The sequence below is a fragment of the Bufo bufo genome, chromosome 3 (assembly GCF_905171765.1).
Source record: "Bufo bufo chromosome 3, aBufBuf1.1, whole genome shotgun sequence".
Taxonomy (NCBI): domain Eukaryota; kingdom Metazoa; phylum Chordata; class Amphibia; order Anura; family Bufonidae; genus Bufo; species Bufo bufo.
Window position 1 is genome coordinate 48862822 of NC_053391.1, and position 22694 is coordinate 48885515.

Consider the following 22694-nt stretch of genomic DNA (forward strand, 5'->3'; position numbering starts at 1 on the left):
TAGAATAGTAGATAGAAGAATAGAATAGATAGATAGATAGATATGAGATAGATAGATAGATAGATAGATAGATAGATAGATAGATAGATAGATAGATAGATAGATAGATATGAGATAGATAGATAGATAGATATGAGATAGATATGAGATAGATATGAGATAGATAGATGGATAGATCTTCTTAATACAATCAGGTTTGCAGTAATGTCCCTGCTCTCCAGTCCATTATCTCCACGTTGATCTTCTGCAGTCAGTTGTGGGCACCACATGTAGGTTCTTCAGATCGTCGCCCATTTGATGCCACTTTACACCATTACTTCCAGGAGTCTGTCCTTGGATCAGTCACTACAGAGCCCCCAGAGCAGATGTTAGAAGATGATGGGTCACTTCTCCTGATGCTGCATGTGATGGGTCTCCAGATCTGGTCACAGTCTTCTGTCCTCCTGGTCATTTGGTGTCTGCACTCAGCCTGGACAGGCTGGCCCCGGTGACATGATGGTGAGCTGCAGAGGGCACCTGGCACATACTGCAGGGGCATGGCATCCCACTCCAGTGTGGAAAAGCCCCACCAAGAGGAGCAGAACCAGGGCTGGGGGACTTAAGTAGACCATGAGAAGCTGGATGTGAAACTGGAGGACCTGGAGGTGGTGGTGGGGGTGGATGAGCTGCCCTGACTGAGGAGATGCCAGTGGTGGTCAGGGTGGCAGCTGTGGGAGGCAGCAAAGGATGGTGCACAGGGTGTCCAACTGGGTGTGCAGAGAGAGGAGGTCCATGGGTCATTGCCCCACAGGCTGAGGGGTGGTAGGCGGCCGCCGCTGCCGCCGCCGCCGCTGCCGCATGGTGGTGGTGGCCCCCATATATCTCACTGACCAGACGCTTCATCTCCTCCAGGGAGCTGGTCAGCATGAGGATGTAGTTGCGGGCAAGAAGCAGGGTGGCAATCTTGGAGAGTTTACGCACAGAGGGTCCATGGGCATATGGCATAACCTCCCGCAGCCCGTCCATGGCGATGTTCAGATCGTGCATCCTCTTGCGTTCCCGGCTGTTGATCTTCAGCCTCAGTGACTGTAATTCAGACTCATTCATTTGCTTCTTATCCTTCTTGGCCGCCGCCGCTGCAGCCGCCGCCGCTGCCTTGAAGGCGCCCAGTTTATCTCCAGCGGCGGCCGCCATGGCCATAGCGTTCCGCAGCTCCGCGCTCAGCTCCGCAGGGGAGTCGCTCATGGTGGAAGAAGAGACTGCGGCCGAGAAGCCGCCTCCTCTCCGAGAGTGCAAGAAAATATCATCCACCTCTGGGGAGGAGGCTCGGCTGGAGCCCAGGCTGGCGTCTGAATCCATCAGGAAGGTAAAGGAGACCTGTGGAGGAGATCAGGGATAGCATCAGAGGAGGAAGCAATGCTACAAAATACCTCTATTACTTCCTCTAGGATTATTATTATTATTATTGCCTTAATAATCTCTATGAATGACCATTCCCCTGAATTTATTATGAATATAATGAATGGTTACATATTAACTCTGCTACATCTGTATGGGATATCACTGTGCGCTGCAATACAGTCACCGCCACCTGTGCAGGGCTTGTCCCACTTGAAATACTCCAGTTCCAAATTTCCATTTTTTTTTTTTAAGGAAAGCCTGCATGTAAAATGACTTATACCTTTTATTAATACCTGTAGTAACAATAATTACTATTACCGCTAATTACAATAAAACAATTCCTATTACTATTATATAAAAAAAATATTAATACTATAGAAAAAAGTAACTTCCTATAATACTTACTAAACAAAAAAAATCACAAAGCATTGTGAAAAGAAAAATAATTTACTCCTAGAACTACTCTCTACTACTTTCTACTACTACTACTACAAGTACTATTACTACCACTACTCTAACTCTGCTAAAATAATAATAATAATAATAATAATAATAATAATAATAATAATAATAATTCACAACCTTTTCTTTAATTGCACTCGATTGAGGCGCACATTTTCATTCCTTGGACAATCACTTAGTACAATAATATAATAATATCAACATATAAATAATATAATACTATAAAAATTATTATATAACCATATAAATATAATATATCTGCTAAACAGGTGGTTGAATGGATGCTAAATAACGAGTATTAGGGGGGAAAGCATAGGGGGTTTGAAGAGTTGTGTTAACCCCTTAATGTCAGGGCACAGGTGGGTACCGGCAGTAACTTACTTGGATGCTGGAGGGAGCAGCAGCAGCTCTGCTACAGCGAGGTCACACGGCTCCCGCTCTGCTGGGACACAGCACTGATCATCAGGACCAGGAGCCTCCGGCTTTATAGGCAGAACAGTAGAACAATGTCATTGTCCTGGAAGGGGGGTGCTGACAGCCAATCAGAGAGGGCGGCAGGCGTGACGTCACTGGGACGGGGTGAGCAGCATGACAGCATCCAGCACAATGACAGCTGCTCCCAGCAAACAAAACCCTGAGTGTAACAATAACAGAGAGGGGTCCTAATAGAGAGCAGCCCTGGACCAGAGCAAACAGCAGCACAAGGCTGGACCCAGAGCAAACACTCACTGGGCACAATGCTAGCACTCCACATCATAGGGTCAGCACTGCTCCACAGGACCAGGAGCAGTCCACCAGGAGCCCAGCAGATGGATGGAGATAGAGACAGGACAGAGGGATAGAGACAGGGTAGATAGATACATAGATAGATAGATAGATAGATACATAGATAGATACATAGATAGATAGACAGACAGACAGACAGACAGACAGACAGACAGATAGATAGATAGATAGATAGAGACAGGGTAGATAGATGGATAGATAGATAGATAGATAGATAACCTGTATAGATATGAGACAGATAGATACATAATAGATAGATAATAACATGTATAGGTAGATTGATAAACCTGGATAGATAATAGATAGACACATAGATAGATAGATAGATAGATAGATAGATAGATAATAGAGAGATAGATAGATAGATAATAGATAATAGATAGATAGATAGATAGATATAAGATAGATAGATAATAGATAATAGATAGATAGATAGATAGATAGATAGATATTAGATAGATAGATAGATAGATAGATAGATAGATAGATAGAATAGATAACCTGTATAGATATGAGACAGATAGATACATAATAGATAGATAATAACATGTATAGGTAGATTGATAAACCTGGATAGATAATAGATAGACACATAGATAGATAGATAGATAGATAGATAGATAGATAGATAGGAGATAGATAGATAATAGAGAGATAGATAGATAGATAGATAGATAATAGATAGATAGATAGATAGATAGATAGATATAAGATAGATAACCTGTATAGATATGAGATAGATTTATATACCAGATAAATCAGTTATTACAGATCAGGATGCAGAGTTCAGCTCTGCTACATCAGGATTCTGTATTATTGTATACTTCTATTCGGTAGCTTTATGTCTCCTGTATTTAAAGTTAAACGAATATAAAAAAAAGAGTAATAATAAAACTAATAATAATAGTAATGAGAAAAAGAGAAGTAAGAAGGTTACAGGAATGTACAGGACACTGTGATGATGATGATGATGATGATGATGATGATCAGGTAGTAGCTGTAATCACCGCTATCATGAAGTAATCAGATAAGATTGGTGGAAAGCAGAACCCTGCAGGAAACTGTGTGACAAAAAGTTCTATGAAGTGGGACATCCTGATCTATAGGCGCGGATGATGGGGTAGTAGTCCCTGATGTCACAGTGCAGTCATTGTGTGCGGCCAGATGTCCCCGGGCATTCGTTATCACATATGTATGTATCATTACTGGTCTGCCAGCAGAGTACCCCACAATTATACTGCCCAGTAATCATTACCCGCTCCAGTCCTGTCCTTATATTAGAAATTCTGTATGACATAGTATGCTTTACATTCTATCTATCATCTATCTATCTATCTATCTATCTATCTATCTATCTATCTATCTATCTATCTATCTATCTATCTCTCTCTTCTATCTATCTATTATCTATCTATCTATCTATCTATCTATCTATCTATTATCTATCTATCTCTCTCTTCTATCTATCTATTATCTATCTATCTATCTATCATTTCTATCTTCTATCTATATATTATCTATCTATCTATCTATCTATCTATCTATCTATCTATCTATCATCTATCTATTATCTATCTATCTATCTTCTATCTATCTATTATCTATCTATCTATCTATCTATCTATCTATCATCTATCTATCTATTATCTATCTAATATCTATCTATTATCTATCTATCTATCTATCTATTCATGTATATAATATATCATCTATCTATCTATTATCTATCTATATATCTATCTATTATCCATCTATCTATCTCCTATCTATCTATCTATCTATCTATCTATCTATCTATCTATCTATCTATCTATCTATCTATCTATATATCTATCTATCTATCTATCTCTCTCTCATATCTATCTATTATCTATCTATCTATCTATCTATCTATCTCTCTCTTCTATCTATCTATTATCTATCTATCTATCTATCTTCTATCTATATATTATCTATCTATCTTCTATCTATCTATCTATCTATCTATCTATCTATCTATCTATCTATCTATCTATCTATCTATCTATCATCTATCTATCTTCTATCTATCTATTATCTATCTATCTATCTATCTATCTATCTATCTATCTATCTATCATCTATCTATCTATTATCTATCTAATATCTATCTATTATCTATCTATCTATCTATCTATTCATGTATATAATATATCATCTATCTATCTATTATCTATCTATCTATCTATCTATCTCCTATCTATCTATCTATCTATCTCTCTCTCATATCTATCTATTATCTATCTATCTATCTATCTATCTATCTATCTATCTATCTATCTATCTATCTATCTATCATCTATCTATCTTCTATCTATCTATTATCTATCTATCTATCTATCTATCTATCTATCTATCTATCTATCATCTATCTATCTATTATCTATCTAATATCTATCTATTATCTATCTATCTATCTATCTATTCATGTATATAATATATCATCTATCTATCTATTATCTATCTATCTATCTATCTATCTCCTATCTATCTATCTATCTATCTCTCTCTCATATCTATCTATTATCTATCTATCTATCTATCTATCTATCTATACATGTATATAATATTTCTATTACTAATATTGTTAATCACATTTACATTATAATGTTATATATATATTATATGATTTAACCAATGGTAATTGCCATTCTTTTGTTATTATTTAAAATATTATTTATACTTTGTTTTTACTATTATTGTTATATTTTACTATATTTTACTATTTAAGATTTTTTTAATATTAGGTTTGTTTTTCTTATACATTATTGTCATTTTAGTTTTGTCTGACTGTGGTATTATTATTCTGTATTACTATTAATAATATCAAAGTTTTATTTATTTATTTTACTTATGTTTTATTTTATTTCTAATAATATTTGTAATTGTATCTTTCCTGTATTAGTTCATGGCTACACACGATGATGTAGGCGCTGTCAGGGATGATGAGGGTAGTAGTGACACTGCCCTATGTGTCCCCTGTACAGGATAGATGCAGCTGGGTAGAAAGGACGACTCAAAATAGGAGGCAAGTGTTCAGGGAGAAGTCCTATCTATGCTGAGAAATGATAAACCGCAGAAAATAATATATCCAGTATACAAGGGAATGTATGACACGCTCAGGACAGGCTGCTCTGGATGATCAGGAGACATGCACAGCACAGGCTGCTCTGGATGATCAGGAGACATGCACAGGACAGACTGCTCTAGATGATCAGGAGACATGCACAGGACAGGCTGCTCTGGATGATCATAAGACACGCACTGCACAGGCTGCTCTGGATGATCATAAGACACGCACAGCACAGGCTGCTCTGGATGATCAGGAGACAGGCACAACACAGGCTCCTCTGGATGATCAGTAGACACGCACAGGACAGGCTGCTCTGGATGAGCAGGAGACATGCACAGGACAGGCTGCTCTGGATGAGCAGGAGACATGCACAGGACAGGCTCCTCTGGATGATCAGAAGACATGCAAAGCACAGGTTGCCCTGGATGATCAGGAGACATGCACAGGACAGGCTGCTCTGGATGATCAGGAGACATGCAAAGCACAGGCTGCTCTGGATGAGCAGGAGACATGCACAGCACAGGTTGCACTGGATGATCAGGAGACATGCAAAGCACAGGTTGCACTGGATGATCAGGAGACATGCACAGGACAGACTGCTCTGGATGATCAGGAGACTTGCACAGGACAGACTGCTCTGGATGATCAGGAGACATGCACAGGACTGGCTGCTCTGGATGATCAGGAGCCACGCACAGCACAGGTTGCTCTGGATGATCAGGAGACATGCACAGCACAGGTTTCCCTGGATGATCAGGAGACATGCACAGGACAGACTGCCCTGGATGATCAGGAGACATGCACAGGACTGGCTGCTCTGGATGATCAGGAGACATGCACAGGACTGGCTGCTCTGGATGATCAGGAGACATGCACAGCACAGGCTGCTCTGGATGATCAGGAGACATGCACAGCACAGGTTGCACTGGATGATCAGGAGACATGCACAGGACAGGCTGCTCTGGGTGATCAGGAGACATGCACAGCACAGGCTGCCCTGGATGATCAGGAGACATGCACAGCACAGGCTGCTCTGGATGATCAGGAGACATGCACAGCATAGGCTGCTCTGGGTGATCAGGAGACATGCACAGCACAGGTTGCTCTGGGTGATCAGGAGACATGCACAGGACTGGCTGCTCTGGATGATCAGGAGACATGCACAGCACAGGCTGCACTGGATGATCAGGAGACATGCACAGCACAGGCTCCTCTGGATGATCAGGAGACATGCACAGCACAGGCTGCCCTGGATGATCAGGAGACATGCACAGCACAGGCTGCTCTGGATGATCAGGAGACATGCACAGCACAGGCTGCCCTGGATGATCAGGAGACATGCACAGCACAGGCTGCTCTGGATGATCAGGAGACATGCACAGCACAGGCTCCTCTGGATGATCAGGAGACATGCACAGCACAGGCTGCCCTGGATGATCAGGAGACATGCACAGCACAGGCTGCTCTGGATGATCAGGAGACATGCACAGCACAGGCTGCCCTGGATGATCAGGAGACATGCACAGCACAGGCTGCTCTGGATGATCAGGAGACATGCACAGGACTGGCTGCTCTGGATGATCAGGAGACATGCACAGCACAGGCTGCTCTTGTTACCTGAGTTTCCTTAGGACTGCAGGTAACCTTAGATAGAAAGAAAACAGACACATTTCTGAAATCAAACATCCTTTTATGTCCTGGAAAATTCCACAGTTCTTCACCATCATACATTCACTGAAATTATTGACATTGTGAATATTATTTTTGATTACATAAAAGTTTTTAAAAAACATTGTAATTATATAAAAGTAAAATGACTTGCTTCTGTTCTGTCCCATATCTCAAACTGCCATGTAAAAACCACTGATTTCAGCTTGCTGCACACTTGCTGTTATTTTTATATCACCAGTTTGCACCCCTTCAACAGAAAATACTACATATTATATCTATGGCTCCTGCAAAGCAACCTGCTCCAAAAAACTGTTTGGGGAAAAAAACTATTACAAACTGATATCACTCTTGGATTGCATGTATGCGCCACCTTGTGGCAAAGAATGGTATTGATGGTACATTTTGGTCAGTTCCAGAGTTGGTGTGTGTATGCCCATCTATCCAGGCATGCTCAACCTGCTGCCCTCCAGCTGTTGTAAAACTACAACTCCCACAATGCCCTGCTGTAGGCTGATACCTGTAGGCTGTTCGGGCATGCTGGGAGCTGTAGTTTTGCAACAGCTGGAGGGCCGCATGTTGAGCATGCCTGATCTAATCTATGCTGAATGTTTTTCTAATTTCATAACCCCTGTCCACATTCCCTGTGATTTCTTCAACACGTGGCCATACTTGACCTGGTATATTAAAATTTGCAAAAATAAAGGTTTGTTTAAGGTTATGCTTGCCATTTTTCCCATGTTGTCAGAATATGTGCCAATAAAGCCCCAGGCGGCTCCACTAAAAGTGTCCATAGGCCCCCCGGTTACTGTAAATTAAAGTGTCCCCTACTGTACTTACCTACACAAGACACGCGGGAGGCTGTGGGTGGCACATGGCACTATTTGTCTATCTGTTGCCATATGTCAGTGCTTACATTTAAAATGACATCTAGTAAGCTTAAAGTGTAAGGCTGAGTTCACACGAGCGTGTCCGGATAAGGTCCGGATGCGTTGCGGCAAACCCGCACGAGTAGGTACCCAATTGCAGTCAGTTGTGACTGCGATTGCGTTCCGTTGTTCAGTTTTTATCGCGCGGGTGCAATGCGTTTTGCACGCGCGTGATAAAAAACTGACTGTGGTACCCAGACCCGAACTTCTTCACAGAAGTTCAGGTTTGGGTTCGGTGTTGTGTAGATGTTATTATTTTCCCTTATAACATGGTTATAAGGGAAAATAATAGCCTTCTTTAATACAGAATGCTTAGTAGGTGGTCAATTGAGGGTTAAAAAATAAAAAATAATTAACTCACCTCCTCCTCTTGATCGCATAGCTGCCGGTCTCTTCTTACTTCTTTAATCATGAGCTGCCGGCCAAAGGACCTGTGGTGACGTCAGATCACACGGTCCAATCACATGGTCCAAAACGCATTGCACCCGCGCGATAAAAACTGAACAACGGAACGCAATCGCAGTCAAAACTGACTGCAATTGGGTACCTATTCGCGCGGGTTTGCCGCAACGCATCCGGACCTTATCCGGACACGCTCGTGTGAACTCAGCCTAAAGGGGCAGTGATACTGACCATTTTTGTAATATACTTTAATTACTGAAATCGTACATTTCTATTAGAAAAATAGCTCTAAAGTGTCCCATTTTGAGCCTTAGCAACGCTCCTCTGTCTTCTGTTTACATAACAGTGGAGACTTGCTAACACACTGACCGTGTTATGTAAACAGAAGACAGAGGAGCGTTGCTAAGGCTCAAAATGGGACACTTTAGAGCTATTTTTCTATTGGAAATGTGCGATTTCAGTAATTAAAGTAAATAACAAAAATGGTCAGTATCACTGCCCCTATACACTACAAAAATTAAAAAAAGAATGACACATTTCATTTCCATTCATTGAATGTTAACGTGTAACTAAGATACCATTAGATACATTTTACATTCTATTTGTTGCATTTCACCTGAGAAAATATAAATTTTGGAAGGGCTGGGGAGGAGGTTGATATAAATAAATGTGGAATTCCAGTGGCAGAGGCAGTTATGGTGGTCCCACTTTTGTAAGATTACGGGGTGGATCAGGACGGTGACAACCCCTTCTCCTTTAAGTGACTTTGTGGTCAGGGGCAGTAAAAACAGGACAGGACCTGGGAAGCCAGAAGTGGGTGATTGGAACTTTCCATATAATTGTTTGTAGGCAGACGGCTGTTCCCCAAGATTACCCGCACATTATCAAAGAACAGCCATGAGGTTTTATCAGTTTGAAAAAAGATATTAAAGGGGTTGTCTCATCATGGACAATGGGGGCATATCGCTCGGATATGCCCCCATTGTCTTATAGGTTTGGGTCCCAGCACTGGGATCCGCACCTATATAGAGAACGGAGCCCCGCAAGGTGGTGGCTGGAGGACTCCGGTACGGCCACCACCAAGCCGGCTCCCCATAGAAGTGACTGGGGGCGTACCGTGCATGTGCGGCCCCCGTTTCCATTAATTTCTATAGGGCCAACGGAAATAGGCGAGCCAGCGCTTGGCTATTTTCGCCGACCCATAGAAAATAAATGGAGGGCGGTGGCTGCGCATGCACGGTACGCTCCGATTCCCTTCTACGGGGAGCCGGCTTGGTGGTGCCCTCCTTCACTTGCGGGGTTACGTTCGCGATATAAGTGCGGGTCCCAGCAGTGGGACCCGCACCTATAAGACAATGGGGGCAGATCCTAGCGATATGCCCCCATTGTCCATGATGAGACAACCCCTTTAAAGGGGTTGTGCCGCTAAAAATATGATGCATTTTTCAAACCTGAACCCATATCTGAGTACATTTGTAATTTCATGAAGTATCGCCACTGAGTTATTCAATAAAATGTATCTGTATAGCGCCACCTGCTGATTGTTCTTTTTCTCATTTCTTGACCACCTCACTGAGGTGGTCACACACGCTCAGTTTAAATCTTCAGCTGTCAACTGCCATATTCTCAGTTATAAGTGGTGGTAGTTCCAGGGTAAGAGCTGCAGCTGAAAGGATACACCCTCTGAGAAACAACATGCCCCCTGAGCTGCCAGCCTGAAATAAATGTAGCAGAACAATGGATCAATGAATGGGGGGATCTCTGGTGAGGTCCAGGGCTGGTCCTAGCTTTGTTAGTAAGAGGTGGTCATGAACTATATGATGTCTGATTTTAATTTTTACATCAATCATGGTATAACCTCTTTAAGGGGGTTTTCCTCAATTCTGGTACTGATGACCTATCCTGAGAATAGGTCATCAATATGAGATTGGTGGGGGTCCGACAGCAAGGACCACTGCTGATCATCTGTTTAAAGAGGTCACGGTGCTCCAGTAAGCCCTGCAGCCTCTTCCTAGGCCATGTGATATTAAAAAAATTGGTCACATGGTCTAGGTACAGTGAATGAGTGAAAAGCTGAGTTGCAATACCAAGCCCAGCCACTATACAATGTACGGCGCTGTGCTTGGTGAGCAGAGAGGAGGCTGTGGAAGTCACTGAGGTGCAGCGGCCTCTTCAAACAGCTGATCGGCGGGGGTCCCGGGTGTTGAAACCCCGCTGGTCTGATATTGATGACCTCTTCAGAGGACAGATCATCAGTATCACAATCTTGGAAAACCCCTATAAATTCTGTATTATACCTATTAATAAAGTATCTTTGCCACCAGCCCCCGATGCCTATGTTATGTTACACTAACCTCTTAAAGCTTACTGGTCATTTCAGCTGCATGTATGTACAAGGAGTGATTTTTTTTAAAAAACCCTCTTTTCCCATCTGCATAATAATCTGTTGTCCTTGAGCTGGTGGATAGAGACTATCTTGTATCACGACTGCCCACTGTATATTCTGCTACCGCTCTCTCACTCAGAAGCACCGTGTAGGACAAGCACTGAGCAGTATGGATGTGGATAAAGCGGATGGAGTGAGATAGAACACTTACTGTTTGCTGCTGAATCATGTTACCGTCTCTCTGCTCGCTCTGCTGCTGCCGACTGATATCTAGCTTTAAAGTGCATCTGTCAGCATTGTCAACCCTACAAACCAGGTATGCTGCCTGGTAGGGTTGATCATGCTTACTAGGTACCTTTTTTACCTTTTTGATCTTGCAGAGATATGTGAACTTAAATACTTACGGAAATTAAGCAGTTGAAGTAGTACACCCCCCCCCCGGATTGACACAGGGTAGACAATCAATGAAAGGGCGGGGGGTGCCCACATCAGAGGGGTGTTACAAAAGCGGTGCTCAAAACGTTCCTTGGTGTTGGAAATCGGCTTATTTGGATATTACTAAAACACAGATACCCCTGCAACAGTACTACCTACAGACATAACAAAGGTATCTTTTTAATCAGCAGGATCGACCCTGGTTTAATAGGGTCAATCATGCCGACAGAGATTCTCTTTAACCCTTCAAGAACTGGACCGATTTTGACTGTAAAGACGTTTTCTAGCTTTAATCACTACATACTGTAAACTAAATTATTCTGCAACTTTCTAATATACTTTATGTTGCATTTCCTCACCAATTTCAAGTTCTCTGCTTTCTCTCAATGAATGGCAGTACTTTTTTTTTTCTTTTTTTCTCTACATTCGGAGGCAGAAAACCTGTACATAGATAGTCCGGCTGAGAACTCCAGACTCTACATACACTGCAGCAAATTACCAGAGAGATCTGTGCAGCAGCTGCTGCTGATGTTTTTACATTACAGAGCTAATTTTTAGACTGGATCCAGAAAGCAGGAGCAACATAGAAGTGTGCAGCCTGTGAATACAAAGTGTTTTCATTCACTGACAGTAAATAAGGTTGTAGAATGTCTGTTTGATGTAGAGATTAAAGGGGTTTTCCCATCTCAGACAATGGGCGCATATCGCTAGGATATGCCCCTATTGTCTGATAGGTGCAGATCCCACCGCTGGGACGCACCTACAACGAGAACAAAGCGGGGTCCGTCCACCACCAAGAGCTGCTCCCATAGAAATGAATCGGAGAGCACCGCGCATGCGCGGGCCATGCTCCTATTCATTTCTATGGGGCAGACAGCTCGGCTATTTTCGGCGGCCCCACAGAAATTAATGGAGGGCGGCTGCGCATGCGCAGTACGCCTTCCGTTCATTTCCCAGCTCCGTTCTCATTGTAGGTGCTGGTCCCAGCGGTGGGACCCGCACCTATCAAACAATGGGGGCACATCCTAGCGATATGCCCCCATTGTCTGAGATGGGCAAACCCCTAAAGTCCTGTTTTCTGGAGTAGAAACGTCACACGTTTTGTGTTGTTTTGAACTTTTGAAAAGAGGATGGGAAACCGCGCATGGTTCCATTTGTGAATGAGTTTCACTCCAGATTTATTGTTGTGTGTGCTATCACACATAGGTTTTCTTTAGTTTTTTGTTTTTTAGTTTTTGTGGTTTTTGTTGCGAACCTTGTACCAGTGTTTTTGCAGCGTTTTTTTTTTGTTTGTTTTTTTGCTGTGAAAACTCCAGCTCCAGATGTTAGCTGAAGATCTATGTGAAATCTGAAATACAGGACACACAAGCGCTGTTTGCTCCTGGCGTTCTTCATCATCAGTGGATTTTGTCTTTTTTTGCTTCTTTTTAAAAAAAAAGGCAACATCTTCTTTATAGGGAAAAATGCTAAGCCATACTGTGTGCAAAATATCAGAAAAAAAGCCACAGAAACCTCAGGGGCCAAAATAAACCTGCATCGCTTATTCTGGTATTTTATTTATTATTTGGCATGAAAAAAAAAAATCATGTGTGTAAGGACCCTGTCCCTGACTTTTGTAAAAAGTCACAAAAAAGTGTTGCAAATTGACTTCATTATGAGGGTGGCATGAACAAAGTGGAGTATCATTTCTTGACAGAAGTGCAAGGTTCAGAGATGTACTACATTTTTCAAACACAGTGTGACATCCGATAAATTTGAAGCGACGTGCTCCAATGCAAAAAACTGATTTATAAAATTACCCTCAACATAAATTAGCCCCTTTTTACATAAGATTGGACCGCGCTTAGTTTATTTTTTTTCCTCACTGCGTTCTGTTACATTATTTTAAAATTTTATGTTATCTTTTATGTATTTTTTTACAGATCATTTCCAGGTAGGCAGGAATTTTTGTAATGATTTAAATGAATAAAAAGAGCAATAACATCTTTGTTTTCTTTTCTTTTCATTGTGCCGCCTTCCATTCACCTTATTCATTTTATTGGAGGATTAATTCTGAGTAGGGGAATGCCTAATATGTTTCTGTTTTTCTTTTAATTTACTTTTTTTTTTAAAAACTTTTTTTTAGCATAAAACAGTCAGCTCTAGCATTCACTATAACAGGCAACCAGGGCTGGTGTTTTATCTCTTCTCAGACATTTGTGCAGGAGGGGTATAGTTACCCCCCCCCCCAAAAAAAAATTACATAAAAAAAGCTTTTTTTTAAAAAAAGAAAAGAAAAGTATTTTAACATAAAAGCTTTAACAAACAAAACAAAAATACAAAATGTGAAACCATACATATACAGTACCTAAACATAATTTTTGTGTAACTAACTACAATAAATAATAAATTTATAATATATATTCTACAGTCATGTTTCACAACCTGTAGAATACATTTAAGAAAGAAAAAGATAAAGAAAGAAAAAAGATTAAAAAAAAGATAAATATTGTCAGAACCATATTTTATCATTATTTATTTTATCATTTCCCCAGAACTGACACACAGTGTTGTAAAAATGACTAAAACTTTTTCTGAACAAACCAAAGTGTCGTACAGCTACGTGAATGGGAAAAAATAAAAAAAAATCTTTCTGGACCTAAGGGCTACAATATGTGCACATTATATACACATGCTTCGTATCATTGGATAATTCTAACAAGGTTAGAATTAATTTACTTTTAATATGTAGTAAAAAAAAAGAAAAAAAAGAAAAAAAAAAAGCTTTCTTAAAATGTAAGTGTTATGCAAATATACATATCCCTCTAAGAACTTTGCTTGTAAAAAAAATAAGGCACCATACGGTAGCGCAGAAGAAGGAAAAATACATATGAGCTTTGAAGTTTTGTCCTAAGGTCTTTTCATTAGTGGTTTTAATCAACGATAATAAAACATCTCTAATCAGGACATGTCCTCGGGTATTTAAAGGCGTCACAACCAATGTTATTGCACCAATGTATTCTAAAATAAAAAAATAAAAAAAATAAAGCAACCTGGCAAATAGTCTTATTAAAAAATATATTACGGTTTTATATCTAAAGCTTCTATGGAAAATTATAAGGGAGATTTATCAAACTGGTGTAAAGAAAACCGGAGCAACCAATCAGATTACAACTTTCATTTTCCAAAGAAGCTGTGAAAATTGAAAGGAATCTGATTTGTTGCTATGGGCAACCGAGCCAGTTTTCCTTTACACCAGTTTGATAAATATTTCCCTATGTGTTGTTATGGTAACAGACTACAAACAAGCCCCTGCGTAGTCTGATTTATGCAGCCATGTCTTATAGCTCATCCATATCGTTGCATCCATCACCAAATGATTATTAGCAAGAAGTTGGAGGCAGACAGTGTTGGACTGGGGTACCTGGGGCCCACCACAGGAGGTTATTCTCCAGGTCCAACCCCCAGATCATCAATAAAGTTTAATAGGTTTTGAATCACAGAAATAATACCTGTTGGCTCCAAATCAGCCAAATGTTTTAGTTTTTTTTCTCCTACATTTTTGGGGCCCATTATGCTATCAGAACCTGGGCCCACTGGAGGATCCTCTGGTACTCTGTTGAGCCAGTTTGACCCTGGAGGCAGATGTAAGAAAGTTTGACCACTGGAACAGACTACACGGGGCCTGTTTGTAGTCTGTAACCATGGAGACACGTAGATCTGCGTAAGAGCTCTGGACACAAAATAGGATACTTTTAATCAAGATTATTTTCAATAATGTCTTATTTTTATTTTCAGATGCATTGGAACAATATTAAAAAAAATAGTTGCGAAGCTGGACATACCCTTTAAAGGCCACACAATGTCTCTGTATAATTTCGAATTGAAGTCTGTGAGCCTATACTGTGCTTCTATATGGCTCTGATTTTAAAGGAATGTGTCATCAGAAAATGACCTGCTGTTTAAATCACTTTTTTATGTTTAACATTTTTTTAAAATCATTTTGGATAATGTTATTTTTAATTTTCCATGTTACTTTTTATATTTAATCTAAAATCAAAAATCCTATTATGTCTAATAATAACCACTTCTTGGTCTGTACAGATTTACTTTACTGCAGTTATCTGCTTATCTGACACTCTAATCCTGCCTGTAAGGATATCACCTCTGTGTATAGATAAGACAGGATCCTCCATGCACAATAGGTGATTGTAAAAGTGTATCTATTCTATTCCTTGTACAATGACCTCTGCACTGGTCACAGAGCCTGCCTAGAAAACTCTCCCATAGAGGTCAATGAGGTCTCCTCCTGTCCATTGTGTCTATGGCCCATAAAGCAATTTTTTTTAATGCTGCGTAAATGCTGTTAAGAACAGTTCAGACAAGATGGCCGCCCCCATAATCATGCTTAGGAAATTTAAAAAATATTTAAAATAAGAAAATAAAAACATATCAGAAAAAAAGAAGTGCGATACATCTTTTTATTTTCTTATTTTTTTTTTTTTTTTTTATTTCCTGAGCATGATTATGGGGGCGGCCATCTTGTCTGAACTGTCTGGGTTTTAACTGGCACATTTCCTTTAAATATTCTTTTTAAATACCTTCGTAAATAAGGTGCTATACGACGGAATGGACCTAAATGTTATGTATGTCCGGAAAACGTAATTTAGGAAATACAATTGGAACCCAACGAGCGACAATCATTTGGCAAACTGCAGAATTAAGATTATGTCCCTGATCTTTGCAAATAAGAAGACAAACAAACTTCCGTTGGTTTTATGAGAGTCATATTGTATCGGCACAAGATAGAAAAACTAATTACTGTCTTTAGGTCTCCCCGATCCACATTCCTTATAATGAGCCGGATATTCCTGAACTGTTTACGTGACATTTAGATAAATAATGCAAAGATTCGGAGACATTTCCATATTCCTCCTTTAATGTCTCAGTGCCTGCGACTTAATCCGAGTTTCCTCGGCATTTATTACTGTTTGTTACACTAACAAGTGAGATTAGGAGAATTCTAATGAAGGCTCGCTGTGGCAAAACTCTCTGATTAAAATGCCATGATAACAGTTGCATGAATTTATATGCCTGATTAACATAATCTATTTAGCACAAGTAAACACACAAACAGAAGGAGGACTGAAAAAGCCCCTCGTCCTCCGGCTCGAGCCGGGATTCAGATGAAGTCGTCACAAGGTAAATATGTAAATATCTTATAGACTTTTCTCTCTTAGAGTCTTATCCTGAGCTCCTGCCTGTGTGGGTTTTAGCTGATTCTCAGTATTAGCGCAGGGATACATTTGGTCTTCTCTCTCTCTCTGTTTGTCAGGCTGAGGTGCGGGTCCGGGACATCTGCTGGGGCCACAGGGTACAAAGGATCCCTAGAGTTTCAATGAATCTATGAGGATCAAACACTGACGCCTCACAAGATGAGAGATGCTGCTGCGCATACACGTAAAATAAATGTTGGCCAAAAACGGTCAATGTTGACCGCTTTGGACATCAATCGTTTAGAAATTTGGCTTGACGGCTGACAGCAGACTGTTGTATTCCGGAGATGGGGTCTGTAAGATGGATTTTTTTTTTTGCCTAAAAATTTAAGGTTTATGGCATGATCTGTTGAAGGCAGCTGGTCATTTGCCACTTTGTGCAAGCCCACATATGCCACCATGCATCAACATGTCCTAGCAATAAAGTACAAGAAACATGTTTTAACATGCATCCACGTGTCCCACCAATCAAAAACCTGCCACACGTGCCGCTATGCATTCACATGCCCCACCATGGAAGTACCGGCAGCCACATTCACCAGCATGCACCCACATGCTCCGTCAATAAAATACCAGCCACACGCTCTACCATGCATCCATACGTCCCACCAATGAAGTTCAAGCCACATGTGCCACCATGCCATCCACATGTCCCTCCAATAAAATACCAGCCACATGCACCACCATCCATCCACATGTCCGTCAAAATGTGCCATCCACATGTGCCACCATACATCCACATGTCCCTCAAAATGTGCCATCCACATGTGCCACCATGCCATCCACATGTCCCTCCAATAAAATACCAGCCACATGCACCACCATCCATCCACATGTCCATCAAAATGTGCCGTCCACATGCACCACCATACATCCACATGTCCCTCCAATGATGTGCCACCATGGCATCCACATGTCCCTCCAATAATATACCAGTCACATGCACCACCATCCATCCACATGTCCATCAAAATGTGCCATCCACATGTGCCACCATGCCATCCACATGTCCCTCCAATAATATACCAGTCACATGCACCACCATACATCCACATGTCCATCAAAATGTGCCATCCACATGTGCCACCATGCCATCCCCATGTCCCTCCAATAAAATGCCAGCCACATGCACCACCATACATCCACATGTACCTCAAAATGTGCCATCCACATGTGCCACCATGCCATCCACATGTCCCTCCAATAAAATACCAGCCACATGCACCACCATACATCCACATGTACCTCAAAATGTGCCATCCACATGTGCCACCATGCCATCCACATGTCCCTCCAATAAAATACCAGCCACATGCACCACCATCCATCCACATGTGCCTCCAACGATGTGCCATCCACATGTGCCACCATGCATCCACATTTCTCACCAACGACCTACACTACGCGATGCTAATGTCTGTAAAGCGGTGCAGAATATGTAGCGCTATAAAACTGAGTAAAAAAATAAAATAAATAAATAAATAATACAGAAATACTTTGCTGTAGACCTGACCTTTTTTTGTATTCTTGGATCCTTTGCCAGCCTTAGGCTTCTGGCACACGGCGACTAAAAGTGTGAAAAGTGGAAGCGCCTTTGAAACTATGACATATATATTTATATATTTATACACACAAGTCAACCACATCATTTTAACATTTAGTTTAGTTTTACATTTAACAAATCATAGGAAACATTGCTCAGTACACGGGGGTTTGTGCTGGGGTTTCTCCCTTCCAAAGCAGAATGCGAGAAAAGAGGCTCCTTTAAATCCAATGGCCAATTAAATGAATTGCAGGCCTCATTCTGTACGGTTTAGCATCATACAAAATGTGTTCTAATGCTAATTTCCATTCACTTGAAGAGCGGGTGGCTCCTCGTCATTCATTAGAATGGGGCTATTAGCCGACTGATTACAAAGTATTTAGAGTTTAGATTGGTCTGGGATTCTGCGTCTTTACCAGGGACTAGTCGAGGACTGCATCTCAAAAAAGGAACCTTACTGTAAGATTTCAATAAATAACACATGTATATTTCTTACTACTATGGTTTTTGGAAGGAAGAAATGCACCCTATGAACTACATCAGAGTATACAGGGGCATAGAAATAACTGCTGTGTCTACATATCACAAGTAGTGTTTATGACATGAGAAATAAGGGGTGCCCCCCCCCTCCCCAATGCACAATATAGGAAAAAGCACTAGCCTATGTGCGCTCCCATGGTCCAGGCTACCAGGGAGGCTAACGCTTTTTCCTATAGTGTGCAAGCACGGCCACCACTGCGGGATTGCAGGGTGGTCTGTAACCATGGAAACGAGCAGTATATAATGTGATAGAAAAAGGAATCCAGCCAGCAAAGGAAGCAATATGGATAATAACAATACATTAGTAAGTGGCTTATATTAACTTTCTCTACATGATAAATGCCACTTACTGAAATGAGACAACCCCTTTAAGGCCAAAAACATTCAGTTTGTAACTGAATGTCCACTTACTAAAAGCAATCCAGTGGAGTGCGGAGTCTTTATTATATTTAGGCTGGTTTCACACGAGAGAGTGTCACGCTCCAGACTCGCAGTGCAGCTCCCGTCCTGACCTCCCAGCACTGCCGAGGTAGCATAGCATTATATTGATTTATGATGCTATGTAACCCTTAGCCCCCTTTCACACGAGCAAGAATTCCGCGCGGGTGCAATGCGTGAGGTGAACGCATTGCACCCGCACTGAATCCGGACACATTCACTTCTATGGGGCTGTGCACATGAGCGGTGATTTTCAGCATTACTTGTGTGTTGCATGAAAATCGCAGCATGCTCTATGTTGTGCGTTTTTCACGCAACGCAGGCCCCATAGAAGTGAATGGGACTGCATGAAAATCGCAAGCATCCGCAAGCAAGTGCGGGTGCGGTGCGATTTTCACGCATGGTTTCTAGGTGATGATCGGGATGGGGACCCGATCATTATTATTTTCCCTTATAACATGGTTAAAAGGGAAAAAAATAACATTATTAATACAGAATGTAAAGTAAAATAGTGATGGAGGGGTAAAAAAAAATAAATAAATTAAACTCACCTCATCCACTTGTTCGCGCAGCCCGGCTTTCTTCTTCTTTGAGGACCTGGGAGGAAAAGGACCTTTGGTGACGTCACTGCGCTCATCAGATGGTCCATCACCAAAGGTCCTTTTCCTCCCAGGTCCTCAAAGAAGAAGAAAGAAGACGAGCCGGGCAGCGCGAACAAGTGGATGAGGTGAGTTTAAATTTATTTTTATTTTTTAACTCCTCCATCCCTAATTTACTATGCATTCTTAAGAATGCTACTATTTTCCCTTATAACCATGTTATAAGGGAAAATATAAAAATCTACAGAATACCTAACCCAAACCCGAACTTCAGTGAAGAAGTCGGGGTTTGGGTCTGGGTACCACATTCAGTTTTTTCTCTCGCATATCGCATACAAAACTCACCCCAATCGCAGGCAAAATCGCACGATTTTCCCACGACGCACCCGCATCCTATCCGGCCCTCACACGCGACGCCCGTGTGAAAGAGGCCTTACAGTTCTGGAATCTATTGGATAACACTGACATAATGCTGTCAGTGTTATCCAATACATTCCAGACCTTTAAGGGTTACATAGCATCATAAATCAATATAATGCTATGCGATGACCCCGGCAGTGCTGGAAGTTCAGGTTGGGAGCTGTGCTGCGAGTCCGGAGGGTGAAACTCGCTCGTGTGAAACCAGTCTTATTCTGGCTTGAGAACCATCTCCTGCAACCACACTCTCAAATGGTGATTATTATTAAACTTGCGGACAAGAACAGGCATTGTTACAATGGGTCCCCCCCCCCCCCCAAAAAAAATGGATGCAACATGGACGTCACCCGTATTTTTTGCAGTTCCACGTTTTGCAGACCGCAAAATTCCTACGGTCATATCAATGCACCCAAAAATGAAAATGCGAACGAGGCCTATGGCAACTTTTACACGTGAGTGTTTGGTCAGTGGTTGCTAACAGTGACTGTGAGCCAAAAACACAGAACAGATGCAGATCTCTCCATTATATCTTATCCCTGTGTAGACTCCACTCCTGGGTTCGGCTCACAATCACTGACCAAACAAAAGGTCTGAAGGTGGTGCCTGTAAGGAACCATATGTTGTGAGCCTGTGTTCCTCCTTCTGTATATCCACTATTTAGCCAAGGCTGACTGATTTCATTAGACCTCATTTGCACAGATACTGTCCCTGCCAGTCTCTGTCCATCCTCCTGCTGTAGAGGTGGACAGTCTGTAGGTGGCCACAGAGCAGCATCTCCCGGTGCTTCCAGTAGATCATGCTGGTCAACCATGTAAGCCTTGAAGTTCTACATTGTGAGGGGAGCAGATACTTCTTCAAGCCTGTTCCAGAAACACAGACAATAAGTCAACTAATCAGAAAGACCACGTTGCTATTTTGTTGGACAAGACCCCAACACTCGCAGACCCCCAACGTGATGTTCTCAATTAGCTACTGTACTTCCCTATCACGTCCATTTCTTACAGATTAGAATTCATTTTAACGACTCCATTTTTTTTTTTACACTTCAAGGGATTTAGGGGTAAGAAAAAAATTGCTTAAAAAAGTTTCCATTCACTTTCTCTAATCAGTTTCAAAGGCTGGGTTAGGCTTGCTTACCATTGTCTGCCTCATAATTGTGTGTCACAGCTAATTACTGCCTAATAGTCATGGCAGGGACAAAGCTCTCGGTGTAAAAAAGAACTCTATTTCGCCTTGTATTCAAGCATAATCTGACAGTGAATGGTAAAGATTACATGAGGCAATACAACAGTGGTTTTCTACCTGCTGCATTTCATGAGCTCCCTCTCCAGCTGTGGTGTTACCCCCCCTCCCCCCCCCCCCCACCCGTCTCCTTCTTCTTCGTCTTTTTTTTTTTTTAAGTAAAGATTATTTGTCATTAAAATGCTCAGTGCCTTTTTTTAAATCTGGATGTTGCCTGTACTTTCAGGAAGGTTTTTGAAGGGAGATTAGCAGGATTAGGAAAGGTTCACATATGTTCAGCTTCACTATTGGCATTCAGGATGTTACAGCTTCTCCACCACCCAGGATGCTGGGGAAATCTGAGCCGAAGACGACTGGTATTTACTGTAGACTGGAGCAGTCATGGAGTATTGCCCCCATCTACATGAAATAAAAGTGTCATAGATCTCATGGAAGGAGCTCCTGAGAGACTGAAGAGGACAAAATTCTAGAGCGGTGGCCTCCAACTGGCCAAACGACAGCACCCAGTATGATCTGAAACCCACAGGTTAGGACGACTGGTATTTACTGTAGACTGGAACTGTTATGGATTATTCCCCAATCTAGAAAAAAGAAGGGTTGTTCAGCCACTCGGAGATTAAATTCCTGATACTTTATTTCATGTCATGAATAAGATCTGATGATCAAAACTTGTTGACTATTGCAACATGTCAAGGAACTTTTCAACCTGAAATAAAGTATCCAGATTTTAACCTCCAAGTGCTGGACAACCCTTCTTTTTTGTGGACTTGACTACAACCGTTACTGGAACGCAGCCAATGCGCTGGTGCATTATTTCAGTTGGCTTGATTGGCGTAAGGCTACTTTCACACTCACGTTTTGGGAGGATCCATCATGGATCTGCAAAAACAAATCCGTCACAATAATACAACCGCATGCATCCGTTTGTATTATCTGTAACATAGGCAAGACGGATCAGTCATGAATTCCATTGAAAGTCAATGGGAGACGGATCCGTTTTCTATTGTGCCAGATTATGTCAGAGAAAACGGATCTGTCCCCATTGACTTGCATTGCGTGCCAGGACGGATCCGTTTGGCTCAGTTTCGGCAAGCGGACAGCAAAACGCTGCAGGCAGCCTC

General features: G+C 41.5%; 1 protein-coding gene across 1 annotated transcript; it reads right to left on the reverse strand.

The window, feature by feature from the left end:
• Window positions 1–447: 447 nt before the first annotated feature.
• On the reverse strand, window positions 448–1338 carry OLIG2 (oligodendrocyte transcription factor 2). Its single transcript, XM_040421768.1, has one exon. It carries the CDS (start codon window positions 1336–1338, stop codon window positions 448–450), a length of 891 nt encoding a protein of 296 aa, XP_040277702.1.
• Between the last annotated feature and the right edge of the window lie 21356 nt (window positions 1339–22694).

Bases quoted from the DNA above. Each gene is read 5' to 3' on its own strand.
- OLIG2 (XM_040421768.1), bottom strand. From the start codon at position 1,338: ATGGATTCAGACGCCAGCCTGGGCTCCAGCCGAGCCTCCTCCCCAGAG.